Source organism: Bidens hawaiensis, unplaced genomic scaffold, assembly GCF_021521415.1.
Source record: "Bidens hawaiensis isolate Kalapana, Puna unplaced genomic scaffold, B.hawaiensis_p1.1 tig00025350_1, whole genome shotgun sequence".
Lineage (NCBI taxonomy): Eukaryota > Viridiplantae > Streptophyta > Magnoliopsida > Asterales > Asteraceae > Bidens > Bidens hawaiensis.
In genome coordinates this window covers 22,003-40,256 of record NW_027505053.1, presented here as the reverse complement: position 1 = coordinate 40,256, position 18,254 = coordinate 22,003, and the positions used below count along the sequence as shown (strand labels likewise).

At 33.6% G+C, this 18,254-nt stretch overlaps 1 protein-coding gene across 1 annotated transcript in view; it reads left to right on the top strand.

Annotated features, from left to right (window-relative positions):
• The first annotated feature begins 391 nt into the window (after positions 1-391).
• LOC143610266 (serine/threonine-protein kinase ATM-like) overlaps positions 392-18,254 on the top strand; it is a 33,278-nt gene continuing 15,415 nt past the window's right edge. The window contains exons 1-36 of the mRNA XM_077084794.1: positions 392-460; positions 563-671; positions 827-958; positions 1,419-1,580; positions 1,656-1,851; positions 2,479-2,635; positions 2,726-2,865; positions 3,232-3,319; positions 4,615-4,718; positions 4,962-5,060; positions 5,861-5,917; positions 6,367-6,451; positions 7,103-7,186; positions 7,364-7,405; positions 7,506-7,576; positions 8,039-8,087; positions 8,172-8,243; positions 8,740-8,895; positions 9,206-9,286; positions 10,098-10,285; positions 11,254-11,827; positions 11,897-11,968; positions 12,586-12,747; positions 12,867-13,040; positions 13,492-13,619; positions 13,886-14,042; positions 14,360-14,406; positions 14,922-14,985; positions 15,070-15,144; positions 15,217-15,336; positions 15,912-16,097; positions 16,996-17,117; positions 17,203-17,269; positions 17,360-17,487; positions 17,700-17,841; positions 17,919-18,059. Of these exons, the coding sequence (XP_076940909.1) occupies positions 392-460; positions 563-671; positions 827-958; positions 1,419-1,580; positions 1,656-1,851; positions 2,479-2,635; positions 2,726-2,865; positions 3,232-3,319; positions 4,615-4,718; positions 4,962-5,060; positions 5,861-5,917; positions 6,367-6,451; positions 7,103-7,186; positions 7,364-7,405; positions 7,506-7,576; positions 8,039-8,087; positions 8,172-8,243; positions 8,740-8,895; positions 9,206-9,286; positions 10,098-10,285; positions 11,254-11,827; positions 11,897-11,968; positions 12,586-12,747; positions 12,867-13,040; positions 13,492-13,619; positions 13,886-14,042; positions 14,360-14,406; positions 14,922-14,985; positions 15,070-15,144; positions 15,217-15,336; positions 15,912-16,097; positions 16,996-17,117; positions 17,203-17,269; positions 17,360-17,487; positions 17,700-17,841; positions 17,919-18,059 (4,500 nt within the window). The remainder of the gene's footprint in view (positions 461-562; positions 672-826; positions 959-1,418; positions 1,581-1,655; positions 1,852-2,478; positions 2,636-2,725; positions 2,866-3,231; positions 3,320-4,614; positions 4,719-4,961; positions 5,061-5,860; positions 5,918-6,366; positions 6,452-7,102; positions 7,187-7,363; positions 7,406-7,505; positions 7,577-8,038; positions 8,088-8,171; positions 8,244-8,739; positions 8,896-9,205; positions 9,287-10,097; positions 10,286-11,253; positions 11,828-11,896; positions 11,969-12,585; positions 12,748-12,866; positions 13,041-13,491; positions 13,620-13,885; positions 14,043-14,359; positions 14,407-14,921; positions 14,986-15,069; positions 15,145-15,216; positions 15,337-15,911; positions 16,098-16,995; positions 17,118-17,202; positions 17,270-17,359; positions 17,488-17,699; positions 17,842-17,918; positions 18,060-18,254) is intronic.

Sequence of the window (18,254 nt, the reverse complement as noted above, 5' to 3'; positions counted from 1 at the left end):
CTTATCATATTATCATCATATACTACATATTATACCTGATATCTGCTCTAGCAATCTCTTAATATACATTTATATTTAAAGAGCAATCTAGTCTGATTCTTACGCCGGAGGGTGGTCACAAGGAGGAACCCCCCTTCTCAGTGACAAGCTCACGGTGTCTGTTTTGCAGGTTATCAGAAGAACCATCTTTTCTGGGTCTAACCCCTCGTGGGAAACATCTATCTAACCCCAAGGTTACCCGTAATCTGCCCGGGGTCCTGTTAGTGTTTCTTCACACATGAATATCATCGTCTTGTTTCCTCCCGCCACTAAAACCCCCTTGAAAACCGCCCAAACCCACACAGTAAAACCCTAGCTATTCAATTCATCATCACACTTCCACTATAATGCGATGGTGACATCCGGTGACGTACAGGAGATTGTCTTAAAGCTCTCATCCGATAAAGCCAAACCTCGCGAAGTAATTAGTGTTTTCATTTAATTATCCATTTCGAGCAATTTGTTATTGTTACTGTAACCGTATACTTCGTTTAGTCTGATTTTGTATGCCTTTTGAGTTCAGGAAGGGATTAAGTTGTTAAACACATGGCTAGAAGGAGAACGCCAGATCCAATTTTGTCGATATTTAGGCCGAAATACGTCCATGCTCAAACCGCATGAGGTACCACACGGTAAGACCACCAATTTAATAATAATGCATTGTATACTGATAGTATCTAGGTATCAATGCACACTGCACACACTAGAGTAGAGATATGTTAGTGTTGTATGGATCTGTATGAGAACGATACATTGGGAGTTGAATGCGGTTTTTGTTTTGTTGCAGCCGAAACATGGCCGTTTCTCGTTAAGTTGCTCACTAAAGCTATATCATTGGAGGTACATGCAAGCAAGAAGCGTTTGCCAAAACTGGCGTTTGCTAAGACTCTTAGAGTCGTCGTACAGCGAGCAGAAGATGGTATGTATTTGACTATTTGATTAGGCTACATGTTTGCATATTTAAAAATCATCTGGCCTGATGTAGTTCCACCATGGTACTAGTATTTTATTTGTGTCTTTTCTTTTAAGCTAATGTTCCCTGAAATCATTTACTTACCAATTTCTGATACCGACATTTTAGATACTTCACAATGGAAAAAATACATGTTGATAATGATAGTCGATAAGGTCTCCATGTTACTTTACTTCTTTGATCACCCAACTGTTAATTCAGTAATACTCGAGGTTAATAAATTACATCACAATTGAATCTAGATCGAGTGGAATGGAGAAACAAGTGAAATCTGAAGTGCAGTACTTTTAGTTTCATAAGATTTTTGCAGTAGTAGGATTAACATGTTTGGAATTGCAGTATTGCACCTTATGTTATTAAGTGCATTTCATATGGTAAAATCTTGTTTTATTTGATGTACTGACAGGTAAAAGTTTGCATCTTCTATCTGTGGCAAAATTGCTTTTTAATCATATATGGGAAATTTTAAAAGATGTTCCAAGCTTTCAATCAGAGTATGGAATTATTCTACGGCATCTTTTAGCAGTTAAACACCTTCAGTTTCACTTGAGGAAGCGTGTGTACTCCAGTGAGTACCTATATCTAATTTTGATAAATAAATATTTTCCTTAAACTCATCTCTTCATTTACCATGATTTTCAAGGTCTGGTGCTTCTGTATATGGGAAAGGTTGAGATAGGCTTGAGTGAGCTCAGTTACGGACAATCAAATCCCAAAGAGGAAGTCTTTCGGTTGGTCCTCACTCTACATTCACTTCTTGATAGTCCTCCTGGAGATTTTTCTGATGATCTTCGCGAAGGAATAATGAAAGGTTTTATTGAGATTTTCTCCAATTTAAGGTAAAAAAAAAGGGTATTTGACATTCTTTTCTCATAGGCTTGTAAACGAACAGAACGTTCAGTAAACCTTTCATGAGCCATTCGGTAGGAAGTTCGTTTATGTTCATTTATTTAACAAATGAGCATGAATAATCTTTTTTGTTCATTTAGTTAGACGAACGAACATGAAAACATGTCTTGTTCGTTCATTCATGTTCTCTTACAGTCGTTCATTTAACTCGTATGTGTTCATTCATTTACATCATTTATATTTGTTAATTTACGTCTGTTTAAGTTTGGTTGCATACGTTTGTTAATATATTCATATAAAGTTTTTAGTCACATTACAATTTAGTCTAGTTTTAATAACATTATAGGCTCAACACATTGTTGTTCACATTTGGTTTTAGCTCAGTTATGTTTGTTCGTTTATGTTCAGCTATATTTGTTAAATGAACACAAACATATATTTTCTTAACAAACGAACACGAAAACCTTGTTTGTTTAATTGTTCATGTTTGATTTTGATTATTTGTTTGGCTAAGTTAACTGAACAAACACGAACATGCGCTGTTCGTGTTTTTTTGGTTTGTTTACAAGCCTAACTTTATATTCATAACACAGAGCATGATTTCGTTTTCTTATCAGGGACGAGGGGAAGGTTCTGAGGAAACTGGTTGAGTGTATCAATACATATTTAATAAGGGATGGTCCAAATATGGGCAGTAAATCCTTAGAAATTCATGATGCTGTACATCAATTTCTTTTTCGTGTTTGGGTAACTACCCATGATCGTGGTCTGAAGGTGGTTTAGTTTTTTTTTTATAAAAGCTTTGTTTACAGTATAACATGTACATGTATGAAATAAGTCTATGATTCTCTTTTTCTTTCACAGGACGCACTTGTTTTATACGCAAGGTTACAATTAAAGCTAGCAAGAGGGGCCACTGATGGCACTGTTTTGCTGGAGCAACTCTTGGATATAATAGGAAAGGAACTTGATCAAATTAACGCATCCACTACCAGTTTGCCATGGTAGATTCTGTTTCTAAGTACTTTGTCATCATCGTCGTCATCATCATCATCATCTTTACTAGATAGTCTAGATGTGGCAAAACGGGCGGGTAGGTTTGACCCAAAACGTTGTTGTTACTTTATTATTGATATTTTTTAAAAAGTAGTTATTAACTATTAAAAATGCTATGAAAGCTCTGCTACCAGGACAATAATCTTTTGAATCTGAATATAGCAAATTAAGAGGTTGTAAGCATCTAAATACATTATGGTCTACGGGTCAGTTTTGACCTGATCCAGTTTAAGTAAATTTGACCCAATGGATGAAATTGCCTACCTATAGTTTTTACTGAAGTATTTATGGTTAAGTTAACGCAATTTATGCAGGAATGATACAACCAGGGATGATAAGCGAGGCACCTTGACAAACTCACAGTCTAGCTTGCTGGAGCTTGCGGCTGTTGTCTTTTGTCGGGTCAGTAATCTATGATTTTTTGAAACTTCAAGTTTTTAAAGTTGCTTATTTTTTTTTTGTTTGAAATGCAAAGACCCTAGAAGTTCTTATTAAGATCTGCAAATATTTGTTTGGGTCATTGATTATGAAGTTATTGATTCTAGTTCATACTTTTCTTTTATGCTACTACCGAAATATTGTTTATAACTTTATATATCGAAAAGGGCTAATTGCATAAAAAGTTGACCACATTTTTTTGGCTACAAGAGTCAATGTTGTCTGACCTGTTGGCCATAATAAACATGGCTGTTGCTCTGTCTGAAAACTTGTTATCTTAGGTAAATAAAACTAACTTTTGAAACTTTAATTTTTTTTTACCATTATAAAATAATTTGGTTAAACAAAACCAAAATCAGACCAAAGCTGGCTATGTTTTATGCAATTAGTCCCATCTGAAAGTATTCTTTTTATAGGGTCTGATTTTGTGATGGCATTTGGAGTCTTAAAGTTTTAGGGGCGTCACGGTCTAGTTTTTGCGGTTTTTACGGTGAACCGTGAACCAAACAGTTAGTAATGGTTACTTATTTTTGTAAACCAAAACCAAACCGTAGAACTCTTAAACCGAAGCAAACCAAACCATTGGTAATGGTTTGGTTCACGGTTTGGGATCGTTGGGGTTTTATACAAGATATCCAAAATAAGCGATTTTGGAGTTTGGGCATAACTAACAAAACATAGGTACATAATCATTTTGGAAGGAACATAGCCAATTTCAACATTAGTGACATAAATGCAGTTACATAAAACAAAACCTATGGGCATAAATCTGCTTACGAGAATTTCATAACATGAACAAACACGATTTACTATGTTGGAAACTTGGAATTTAGATAATGCACAAAGGGTTGGCTCACTATACTAGTTAAAACAATTATCAGAATGCGAAAATGGGCTTAGCGCACTTTTTATTTGCAATAACTTAGATAGAGTTAAAACAATTTAGTTATATAATATTTCAACATTTTAATTTAAATAATTCATACGGTCTGGTTTTATATGGTTGATTTTGGTATAAACCGTAAACCAAACCGTTTGCTAAGGTTTAGAAGTATTGAAACCGACCGACCGAAAGTTAATTAAAAAAACCGACCGTGAAACCAAACCGATGACCAGTTTGGGTGGTTTCACGGTTTGAAACCGAACCGTGAACACCCCTAATAAGTTTAATCTTTGCACCTCTTATTTCAACTTCCAAATATGGTTACAAGTACGTCCGTAAATTCTTTTATAAAAGTGACGTGCTTTAACCTTTTCAGGCATGCCTTTTCTCATGTAAAGCTCCTGGAGCTGATAAACGATCCAGAAGGGAAAATGCTGCTGTTTATTTACACGAACAAATCATTAAAGGAAAATGGTCCTGGTAAGGCCATTTGCTCTATGGAGTGCTTTTGTTTGAGGATTTACCTTTACTTTATATCAGGGCTGACATGAAGGTCGATTAACCGCTGACCTTATCAATATGTTGATGGGCTTATGAGAAAAGTGCACAATGACATATGTTACTACTAAAAGTGTTCATTGATTTAATTTATGTTGTAATGCTTTTTTTGTTTATGGTAATATAAGCTGATTAAAACAGTTTGTGATTCTGCTTGTATGACAGGAATGCAGCATTTTGCTTCCTTGTTCACAACTACTCTAGTCGTGTTAAGCACGATCATTTACTCTACTGGTTTGAAGGATTATCTACAAACTTTGAGAGGTAAATCTGCATACTGTTTATTCCTAGTTTCTTCTATTAATCTGCATACTGTTTATTCCTAGTTTCTTCTATTTATCTTATCCTTTCCTTGATTAAACCAAATTGCATCTATACTTAGGTGTATAATCTGTATTGGCAGTGCTAATGTATTCACAAACACACCACACATTGCTAATCTATTGGAAATTCATTTAGAGGTTACCGAAGGTTAATATTATTTTGTACGCAGTCTATATATTATCACAATATTTTAGATGACTGAACTGTATGCATAACATAAGCTATTGCCTTTTGGAGTTGGCTACTATCACATTTGGTTTAGGAGATGGTGCTTTTAAAAATGTTAATGTGTCTGTATAAGTGCATGCGCTTACTGCTTTTTATTGTATAAAGGGCTTACCCCACCGCAATAGGCTCCTGCGTATGCGCAGGGTCTGGGGAGGGCCCAAATTGCTTTGTGATCTGATGTACGCAGCCTTACCCTACACTTTATGTGCAAGAGGCTGTTTCCAAGGCTTGAACCCGTGACCTCTAGGTCACAAAGCAGCAACATTACCAGTTGCTTAAAGGCCTGCCCTCCTTTTATTGTATAATGATAACAACATATTGAGTATAATGAAAATTTTAACGCATAGGGAGATGAAGCTAATAATTTTGCTTCTGACATAAGTTGCAGCGTTATCTTTTTGTATATGTCTCAAAATTGTGCTATTGCTACTTAATATTTGAGCTTTAATGCACTTTTGCAGGTAATCTAAAATACATATTGCTTGTATATTAACTTTTCTGGTTTGTTGCAGAATAATGAATGCTGCAACTTTGGAACATGCTTATGATAACCTACTGTGGACCCTACGGTATTCCCGTATTTTAAGCTATGTGGTTGCTTTAGATGACTGAACAACTTGAATCATACACAAACTTCCCAGATTCTAATACATTCTAAGCTTTTGATTCTCGACAGTCTTGTTTTTAACTCTTATCAGCAGTGTGTAGAAATATGTCCAGACTACAATACCCAGAAAAACAGGGCCAAGACTGGACTAAATCAAATCGAACAGATACAACTATATCTGGTTCGGTTTTGGTTCTAGGGTTTTCGGAAAACGGGTTGTTATGGTATATATTCAAAATCTGGTTATAGATAATTTTAGACTTTTAGTTATTAACCTTGAAACAAAGGTGTTGGATGTTTATATATTTTAAACTATAAAACCCAAGTTTATATCTGGTTTTGTTGCAACAAACACCCGTAGTCTTTATTGTTTTCTATTCTCTCTTAAACTCAACTTTTTTGCATTTCTAGGAGTCTTCAAGGACTATCATCGGTACTGCTAAGTCCTTTATATGGAGTAGATTGCTCAGGAAAATTGGAATCCACCAACAATCAGGTGTGGTGCAACTTCTTCCATGTTATTCAAGAATTTAGATGAATGTTGAAATAATATGTTTCTCTTTATCATATTTGACATGCTAATTTCATAAAGAAACACTTTTTTGGACAAAAGATGTTTGGGTCAATCCCACCTGCCCAGACCAATAGACTTCTGATTTGACCTGTTAGCCAGCTGCCCATTTCGCTACCTGTACTTATGATGTCGGGTCACTGTCTAACTTTGCCTTTTAGTCATTAACATGTTCCTGTGCTATTTGGGTTGATGTAACTGAATCCAGAAGTGAAACTCTTGTGTTGTGTCAGATACGTGCCTTTTTCAACCTCTTTAATATCTTCTATTTCATGATCCTAATGGCTTGCTGTTAGATTAATTGCAATGTTTCTGTTTCAACAATAAAGTTTTCAGCTGACATAATTCCATCTTTTTGTATAAGTTTTAGATACCATATACCATTTTTTTTCGGTTTGTTTCACATCTCTTTATCATACACCGTGTAATCTTCATTCATGAGTGTTTTGTAAAAGTTAATGCTGCGTTTTATTGAAGCTTTGGAACACAATATTATGCTCATGTTTTTTTCTTTTATTTTTCTTTTTTTTTGTTTTTTTTGATTTTCAGTCTTTAATAATCAACTTAGTTTTGCAGAATTCTCAGTTGTACCGAGGTTGGCATACAATATGGAACACTCTACTACGCGGTTTACCAATGTTCAATAATGTTTCATCACTTGTAAGTGTTTCAAGTGTTTGCTTTTAGTTAATGATGCCATCTCTTTCTTTATCTGATGATGCCAATAATGTTTTACCCATTGAATGAATTTATCATTATTGAAAGACATTATATTTATTTTGATGCTGATATTGTGCTATAAGCCACTGCTTATCTTTTTATTTCTGTTTTTTTCAGGCAGATGCTGCTCTTATACTTCTTGGAAATATTAACTTGAGTGTAAGTATTATGCCTGATGAAATTGCATTTTTCATTTCTTTTATTGATTTATTCATCTATGAATTTTATGTTAATTTTGGGGTTTACTGTATTCTCTCAGGACCCAATGAACAACTTTATTGTAGCTAATGATGCATGGGACCTACACTTGTTTAAAAGTTCTCCATCAGTGTAAGCTATTCGTTTCTGGACCTAGCTATGTTTCTTTTTGTTTGTGTAACCATATGCTCATTTTTTACCAATATTTTTAATCGTCAAAGAAACGTCCTGTTTTATTCAGCATTTTATTTCTTTAGTGCTTGCATTGTTATTGCAAGTAATATTTATGCAGTAATGCCTTGTGTTCAGTCTTCATCATAGCTGTTGATTTGTGGGTGTCTACAATATGTGCACTCTCTTGTTATTGATTCTCAAATTTCTATGGCTTATTAACTTGTGATTACCATAACTTCATAAATATATGGTTCAAGTTTGACTATTTTTAAGCTTTAGTATTGTTAATAATTTATTGCAGTTATGATTCATTTTGAAGTTGAAGTTTTACTTTAATCATTAGCTCTTTGATGCCTATGGAAATCACCCTGTTTCTTTATCAATTATCATGTTCTCATTTGTGCTTTTTATGGTAAACAGGTCTCTTTTACGTTTCATTTCAGGATATTTTTCAAAGAAAGGATCTCATGTAAGTGGTTCTGGGCTTCAGGCTAGTTGCTTTAAGATACTTATAATAGATATACAATCTTACTTCCTTTTGTATGTTGTGTAGGGTGACATACGGGATGTTTTACATTTAAGAAAAAACCTCTTAAGAACAGTTATGGGCTTACTTACCTGGAAGGTTTGTTTGTTTTTTTTGTTTTTTTTTTCCAAATAATGTGCAGTCTAGTTCTTTTTTTGTGTCTCTGTTAAATGCTTGTTTATATTTTATAAGCTAAGAATTTTCTACTGAATGCTGATTTTTTCTATTAACTTAAAATGATAAAAATCATTTGCGTGAAGTTTTCTGAACTTATTTGATTTATATCTCCTTATAATTTTTTTTGAGCTTTAAAAGCAGGTCTTACATTCTAACAATATACGATTTACAGTTGTGATACCCATAAATGACTTTCTTTTTTATTAAGAACTTTTTAGAAAGCAATAATGTGATGCTTTGTGACAACTGACAAGGACGACTTAATAGCAAATCTTAAAACTTCAGTGTTGCACTTGCAGTGTGTCTATAAGCTGTTGTTGGATGAACATTTGTACACCAATCTGTGGTTTAATTTACATTAATCGAAAAGATAATATTAAATTCTATTATAATTAATTGTTGGCACCATTTTATTCAGGAACACTTGGTTTTCAATGAGCATATGGTTGTATTGTTGCCTGCAGCTGTATACTCTCTGTGTGCTGGTTCTGCTTGTTTTGCACATTGTGATAAAGGATCTCCTTTGGCTCATCTTCTTGTAGATATCCCTGTATCCACTGATGACAGCCCAGAGGTATATTGATCTTTTTTCATCTTGCATGTTGATATATGTTGATAATTTCTTTCCAAATCATCAAAATTTCATGATTATCTAGATATTTATTAAATACATCTCAATAAATATGCTAGTTAAACTAAGAATATGAACCAGCGATAGAATAGTCAATAAAAGGATGTATATAGTTTGTTTTTCAACTTTTAACACCTGTATATTTATCTGCATCTGTTCATTTATTTTTACAGTGAAGTATTAACAGTTTTCTTAAAATCTTATAACATTTGACTACTTTGACCAGCAAATCTGAACATATAGCTCTTTACAGAATCAAAAACTGGAGCAACATGATTTGTTTGATTGCTCTGTGGCAGTGCTTGCTGAAATGTGTCTTGATTCTCATGCAGAGGTTTTATTCTTTCACTTTATCATACTCTTTCTTTACATAAATGTGTTTACCTGGTGGGCCCAGAGAAATGTTTCTTTGGCTGTGTCAGCACCTAATAATAGTAGAGGCGACCATTTTAAACCTATTTACCTTGAAATTAGTACGAGTCGTGAGTAAACTTTAAATTTTGGTCAAAAATGAAATGGGTGAAATCGGTTGGACAGGCTAACTAGTAACTTGAATAGTGTTGAAGTTCCTACAACATTTTGAATTGCTTTATTCATAACTGTGTTAGCATTTCAACAGTATTGTCTCGTAATCATATTCAATATACATTAGTTATTAATAGATTTTAATAAAATAGGGACAGAAGAATGTTTTCTGTTCAACCCAACCTGATCCACATTGACCAGTATTGAAATTTATATGTCTGACCCGAACCTGCTCTGATCCAATTGGACATGTTGAAAGTGACTTGAATAGGGTTTAAGTTCCTTCAACATTTTAAATTGCTTTATTCATAAAAACTGTAGTCTCATAGTTGTATTTAATACATTATTTATTAAAAAAATTTAATTAAACAGGGGCAAAAGAATGTTTGCTGGTCAACCCAACCTGATCCACTTTGACCTGTATTAAAAATTACCAGTATCCAATGTGATTAAGTGTGTACATGATTTCAGATCACTTTATCATTATAAAATAGATTACCATATTTATAATATTGATAGTTCAATAAAAGGGGCACATAACTGTGTTTGCGGGACCCAACCTGCCCAAAATGCCCATTTGCCACCTTAAATGTATATTTACCATTTTTACTATTTTTCAGGTAGCACAATCTTCATCTTACCAGAAGGTGCGTCTTCCCTGTCATTTGAGGGACTCACTGCTTCATGAAATGGGGCTCGACATTCTTGAAGTTATCAAAAGTAAAGAGATTGGAAAAATGGCCCTTTCAGATGTTTTCTTCATTTGTGCTCTATTGTCTAATTTTCTATATGGTTCATATGCTTTAAGGTATGTTTCAACCTTCATGAATATTGGTTTTAAAGGTCATTCACTTGTAATGCTTACATATGGTAACAACTATTCATTTTTTTTGTGGCACATGGTGGTGGCCTAGAGGCGGAAAATATGACCTGTTTATTTATAACGAGTCAAATTGGGTTGCGTTCTGTCTCAAATGGGTAGGCCTGTAAACGAATGATACGTTCAGTGAACTGTTCGGTGGGAAGTTGGCTTATGTTTGTTTATTTAATAAACGAATGAACATGAACAATTTTTTTTGTTCATTTAGTTAAACGAAGGGAAATGAACACCTATCTCGTTTGATGTTTTGTTTATGTTTGTGAACTTTCTTTCATTTACGCTCGTTTATGCCCGTTCGTTTTTGTTCATTCGTATACGTGTTTTTTAGGTTTGTTCGTTTACGTTTGTTTATATATTCATTTAAATTTTCGTGTCCACTACAAATTAGTCTGGTTTTATGTACTTAAATTATCACCCATTTTAATTTAGTCTAGTTTTATTATTTTTAGGGCCCAATGGATTGACGTTCACTTTTACTTTTAATTGGTGTGTCTTCATATGTTCTTCATATCTTCAGTTATGCTCATTCAGTCGTTCGTCTGTGTTGGTTTGCGTTCGTGAACCGTTCGTTTATACTATCAACAAACATAATTCATAAATCAACACTGAAGTACTGAACACACTCATTCTCTTAACGAATGAGCACTAACCAGAAAACCTTGTTCGTTTAGTTGTTATGTTTGATCATTTGTTTGGTTAAAGTTAAATGAAGAAACATGAACACTCTGTTCGTGTTCGTTTGGTCCATTTACAAGCCTACAAATGGACAAACTTAGTAAAATAGCTTAAAACTGGAACTGGTCAAATGGGTCAAACGGGCTGAAAGTTTACCAAAATATTCTTTTAATAAACACACCCTTTAAAATCTTCATATTTTGTGTTGTTTACTTTGTCAGATTGAAAGAAGAAAAAGCCTCTTTCCTCAATGAAACTGGTCAATATATTCTACAAATGCTGTGTCATGCTGTTTTCCTTATTGAAAAATACTCCAGTGAGATACGATCGGGTTGTGTTGGCTCAAATGTTGGTCTTGATAACATGGACTCTCTATCAACTTCCTTAAAAGGTTTTATAAGCTCACCACTCTTTACCTGTCAAGAGTGTGATTCCACATTGTATGATTCTATTATCCAATCAATCATGAGACTTTTGAAGGCTTTGACTAAACTTTATCAAGGGCTTTTTGATGACACAAATAATCTTCAGTCTGGTTGGTCAAATCCAGATATTTTTGATCAGCAATCTCATTTGTTAAAGGGCGATAAAACAGCGGTTTTTGACATGGAGTTGGATGCAAATGATGATTATAATGATGTTGATATTATTCGTAGCGGAGAGCATTCCCGATCGTCTCCTGCACTAAACTTGAAGCTGAATATTATATCTTTGGTCTCAAGCTTTTTTTTGATTCTTCCAGTTGCCTCATGGGATGCTTTGTTCAACTTGATGTTGATAGAAAACGATCAAAGGGTAAATTTGTAAATTAATATTTGTTTTTTTTCTTATACATGATCTAATATTCAGTTTTTTATTGTCTAGCTGATGGAATGCCTTCTGCTTAACCTTTGCCAACATCCTTGCTGGTCATCTTGTCAAGGGTTTTCTGACATGGTACGCTTTGTATAGATCATATCAGTTTATTTGATTCGGTTTTCAATTTCTTTTTCGCCCTAGCTGAAAACAGAACCGATCTGAAATAGAAATGTGTCTGATCGAACCGAATCCAACTGATTAAACCAATTCATTCGGTTCGGTTATCCGATTAAAGCGGTTATTTTCCAGTTTGTTCAATTGAATTGGGTTAGGTTATCTGGATAAGAAAAATTTGTGGAACAGATAATGGAACCCAAAACTGACTTCACAACTCGGATAGAATTTACAATTCGGTTCATTTGTTTACGTATACGGTTCATTTTTGAGTTTTTTCGGTTTTATTTGCAAACCCCTTCTAGAAATAGCATTTTTGATCTATATACTTATAAATGGGTTGATTTGGATTATGACACACTTATCTATAGTTTAGAAGTTGTGAACAAAAGAGTCAAACCAACCCTACCCTTTGAGACATATAAAACATTACCCACTTTAATCTGCTACATCACCCGCCTTATCCCCTCACTGCCACCCATACTGATTCTGTATGCCTGTGAGCGAGGATAGTAAAAAGCTTGTGACTTCTGTCCATAAAATATACACATGTCAACATTTTTATTAATGCGGGTTTGCAGGTTTCAGCACTGGACAAAATGGTTGATATGCTTTTTGATATGAAGCTTCATCCTACCAAGATACTATCTGTTATCTGTGGCTTGTTACAAATATTGGTGTCTTTAAATAAAGTTCAGAAGGAAGAAGCTACTAATTCTATTAATTCAGGATTATCTGAACAGGTTTTTTGCACAAACTTACATCATTAATATTCCAATAGACTAAATGTATAAATGATAAATTCTTGAATCTACAGGTTGCCTTCCCTAACTGCTTTTCTACAATTTTTAATGTTTTACAGGACGCATCACGAGTTTCCTTGGAGTTAATTCTAGAAAATGATTCTCAGAGTTTGGTACCATTGGGTGACCTTGTTAACAAAATTGCAGAAAATGATCAATTTGATTGGTGTGGCCGTGTTAAGCTCATTGATTGCATATGCGATTTTGTATCACTTAATCCTCAAATTGGCCAGGTACTTATGGTTGTCCTGCCTCCAGAAATATAGATTTCCCTTGTAGTACCTTTCGGGGATTTGATGTTTTGATTCATCTAGTCTTTTCTGGGTATCAGTGGGATTTGAGGTGACAAAATTGGCGGGCTGGATATTGGGTCAAACGGGTGTTGGTTGAAACCCGTATGTTTTGTACTAGGTATACTTATGTCAAAATTCTTCCAAGTCAACTATAAATAACTGGAGTCAAATATGATTACAAAAGCATAATGTTTCAATAATAATTTGACTTTTGAATAATTGATATCGGAAGTTTTAGTGCATCGAAAATACATCTTTTCCTGTTTGACCCATTATTTGACCAGTTAGATACAACAGAAACTGGTGTCATTCCTTTCTTTTTAAAAATTTCAACTTATTATTTATTATTAGCGCCATCACAATTTATGCCATATGTATGTGTTTTAATTAGACCATGATCGAGAAGCTGCTACTGATGCTCAGAGATCCCGACTTTCGTGTTCGGTTTTCTTTATCAAGAAGAATTGGTGTTCTTTTCCAAACATGGGATGGCCATGATGAGCTCTTCCTAGATATACTGTATGATGCCAAGTATATATTTGTTTCATACTTTTATTTTGCAAATTTCATGTTAGAATGCTTGCATTATTTTGGTAAATTTGAGGCAGGAAACATGGATGATCTTGATTGCATTGCTTTAGAGTATGTTTGCGATTAGAAAAAAGATTCACGCAGCAAAACGAGCCTAGATGTTACATTCATTGCATACAGTTACCATAATTATGTAATTTGTTTCATGCAGTAGCTACATAGTTACATCATGAATTAAGTTTCTTCATGTTCAGGTCAAATTTTAGTGTGATATTGGTGGTGCTATTTAAGGATAAGCTTGTTAAAGCGAATGAAGTTTTAGCTGCTGGTCATCAACCTCAACCTATGATGGAAACCATCATTGTTACCCTCGGGCATGTTGCCCTGCATAGTGAGAAAATTGAGTTGGAGGTAATTTTCTTTTATATAAGTAGAAAGAATTATTAAATAATAGAACTATGATACATTAAAACACAGCTAGGAATAACTTGATAGCCATGGGGTGGTTTTTGCTAGTCGTGCTTGAAAACGAACACAATTGTGAAATTTTTTAACTGACCTTTTTTTCCCTTTCCAATTGCTTTCTGGGATCTTTGATTTATGTGATAATATAACCATTTGGCAGTCCATAAGTTCTTTTAACTGATTTTTTTTATCCTTAGTTTCTATGTATGGATGTGGTCAAGGGTGCTTCTGTTGACTTTATTAATTTGTGATCCTGCATGCAGGCTGTTTTTATGATCTGTGTTATTGCTGCAATTGATTCTTCTCAGAGGTATTATTTTTCTACCATTCGTGAACTGTTAGGCGGAAGTTCGTTTATGTTCGCTTATTTAATAAACGAATGAACATGGACACATGCCTTGTTCGTTCGTTTATTTTCGTGAACGCTTGGCTATGTTTGTTCATTTATTTTTTTTGGCTTATGTTCACTTATTTTCGTGAACAATTTAGTCTAGTTTTAACAACCTTTTAGGCGCAACACATTGTTGTTCACATTTACTTATAATTGGTTTTAGCTCTGTAATGCCCGTTCATCTATATACAGTTATGTTCGTACGTTTATATTGTTAATGAACACAAACACGTTCATTTTCTTAACGAATGAACATGAACAAGAAAACCCTGTTCATTTAATTATTCGTGTTTGATCGTTTTATCGGTTTAAGTTAATTGTACGAACACGAACATACTGCGTTCGTGTTCATTTGGTTTCTTTACACGCCTAATGTTTTTTCGTTTGGAATGGCTTTGTTTCTATGGTTTTAATTTAAAATGGTTTTTCTATAGGGAACTGGTTGGTGCAGTACTTGATAATCTATCTCAAAAACTACACTACAGCTCTAGATCAGAGGTTATTTTGACAGTTTTTTTTACTCGTTTATTAACTGCATTTAAACATTGGGACGCTTAGATTTTATTTTTGCATTTTCTGCAGTACATTGGAGAGCTTATTGCACCAATTCTTTTCTTTTGGGTCCAATGTGGTGTGAGCTTAGCTGCACTAGTTGAGGTTTTATTATTAAAACTATTTCATTTAAAGCATTATTATTGAGTTTACATGTAATCTCATTTAATTATACAGACACGTGAACTTTTTGTTCTCAATGTGGAAGCTAGTAATTTCATTCAGTATATATCTCATTGGCTCCTTCCAGCTTTGATTTTGTATAATGACATTTCCAGTTTGAACTGGGTTGCCAAGGTAGGATTTCTCAACTTAATTTATATTTTCTCTTTTCAGATGTTGCTGAGATATATTTTTTATATTTACTTTTTTGTTGTTTTAGCATTTAAATTATCTTAAGACATGACCCACTCAATAAAAAATATATTATTTTTTAGGTAAATATCTTATTAAGCAAGTATTAACTTTATAGTAGATTGTCATATTTAAAAGTTTCATATGTATAGTATTGCTTCTAGTTAATATATAATCTAATTAAGATATGAACTTTTTAGTTGAAGAAATAGAAGTTGAAACAAACCAATAGATTTAAGAGTTCGCAAACAAGATTATTATAAACTTAATTATAAATATTTTGGTAGAATTTTACAAAGCTTTTTATAAAAATATGTTATAATGTATTATTGTAAGTATTTATCGAGCCAAGTTGAATGCTTAGGCAATTAAGTATTCAGACATGAAGAGCAATTTGAATACATCATGTTTAACATATCCAACTGAATATATCAGAAGCCTTCATACTAATGGTTTATAAATTCGACAGTTGAATAATGTTTGCATTTGTTTTGAGTTGACTTTCTCTCTGCTTGCAGGTTGCGGGTCAACCGGCTGCATCTCTTATTAGGAGTCACTTTGTAGCTATCTTTTCCATATGTATAGCATTGCATTGTAGTAAAAGGCCTGGGTGGGAATCTGGTACATCTGTTCTTCGGAGTACAATGTTAAGTATCTCTGGGATATCAGAAAACGAGCGCGACATGCTTATCAAGAAACACATGGTTAGTTTGCTACTTTACTTTTGATTACAGTTTTTTTAATAGGTTTGCTGTTGTATATGGAGCAATTTTATTTCATTATCCAACTGAACCATTCAGCAGGAAGTTTGCTTATTTGATAAATGAACGAACATGAACACATGTTTTGTTCGTTCATTTATGTTTTCTCATTTGAACTCATTTATTTTTGTTCTTTTACTTGTATTTATGCTTGATAGTGTTATTAGTATATTCACTTAAATTATTTAGGCCCATTAGAAGTTACTAGTTTCACTAACCTTTTAGGCTGGACACATTGTTGGTCACATTTGTTTTTAATTAACTCGCTTATGTTCGTTCATCTATTTTCAGTTATGTTCGTTCATCTACGTTCGTGAACTGTTATTTTATGCTGTCATCAAATGAACATACACGAACACATTCATTTTCGTGACGAACCAACATGAACAAGAAAACTCTTTTCGTATAGTTATTCGTGTTCGACTGTTTGTTTGGTTAAAGTTAAATGAGCGAACAAGAACATGTTCCCTTCGTGTTTGTTCGGTTTGTTTACATGCCTATCAACAATAATATAACTTTCTGAATAAACTGATTTTGGAGGTTTTATTTGTTAAAAATACACTTTGGGTTAACATTTGATCCATTTTGACCTATTTTACCTGTTTTTTTATGTTAGTATTTCTTCAATTATGATTTGATCCGTTTTAGATATATTTATTTCGGCAAAGCAAAAAATGAAAGTCTAATCTAAATACCATCTTAAAAAGTTTTATTTTACCCACCTTTTGACCTATTTTCTTAATTGAATCTCAACTAAATTTTTAGTATTATATATACTCATACAGGACATTTATAACTTTCTTGATTGTAAGTTGTAGCACCAACTGTTATTGAATTGCAGGTTTCTATTGTCAGTCACATACTATCACTTGCTTCTCGGTTATCAGAACCTGCATTACCTTTCTTTTCCAAGGATACAATTCAACGTGCTATTCAAACAGTTGTTGATGGTTTCTTGAACATGTAACAGTTGCAAATGTTTATTTATTCTTTACAATATCAAATTATCAGTTTATGCTGTCTAACCATTATCTATGTTGTTTTGTAGGGAAGAATCTCCTAGCATATTTGTAGTGGATAAAATTAACATTTTTCGCCCTGATAGAGTGTTTATGGTGATACTCTTGTTGATATAAAATAAATTATACCTTTTTCGTGATTAATTTTATAATTTACTTAACCACAATTATCTTCTTGTTTTGCAGTTCATACTTGAAATTCATCAAAAAGTTACTGCTTCTACTCACCATAGGCACAGATGTAATAGGTTGTCTGGGATCGAGGTGCTTGTTAATGTTCTTGGGCATAGAGCTGCAACACCAAGCACATCCAAGTGAGTTTAGACTTTTTTTTTGTGTGGGTCGGTTTTGCGCTCTTATTGTAAGAACATAGTTTATGGTTTTTCAACTGTGTTTAATGCGCTACTGTGCATAAAAGTGTGGAGATCGAGAATGTTTGCTGGTCGATTGAAAGTGAACTAAAAACATGTTTCAATTCAAGCCTGTTTTGATCATTACTCTGAAAAACTGCTTTATGATTATGCAGTTATCTTTTCAACTTGGTGGGCCAATTCATTGATTGTGGTCCTTTGCAAGATCAGTGTTGTCAGATTATTTCCGAATTACTCAGAACTATTAAGATTAACCAATCCAGATATGGTATTGATGTTCTAGGTGAACAACTTCAGGTTCATATCATAACATCTTGTTTTCCTACCTGATTTTCTATACTGGTTGTTACTTATCATCATTTCTTAACTTGCAGTTTCTGGTATCTAAGTTAGTTGAGTGTTGCATTCCTTCAAAATCTGATATAAAAAATTCTCTCACTCAACCGTCCGAGGCTTTGTTACTGCTTGATCAGCTTGTTATGGATTCTGATCCATCTCTTCATAAGCATATCAAAGTAAGTTAGTTTAGTTGGGACTAAGCAGGCTTGTTTAGTCCAGATTGAAATGGGTTAGGTCGGCTGAAAAAACATGTTTTTCTCATTTATTTTATGAATCGTATAAAGTTAGTTAGTTTGTTTAAGGTGACTGCAAAACTACACTAACACTACAAGAATCTGTTTTGTTTTTTTATAAAATGAATTATAAGGTTT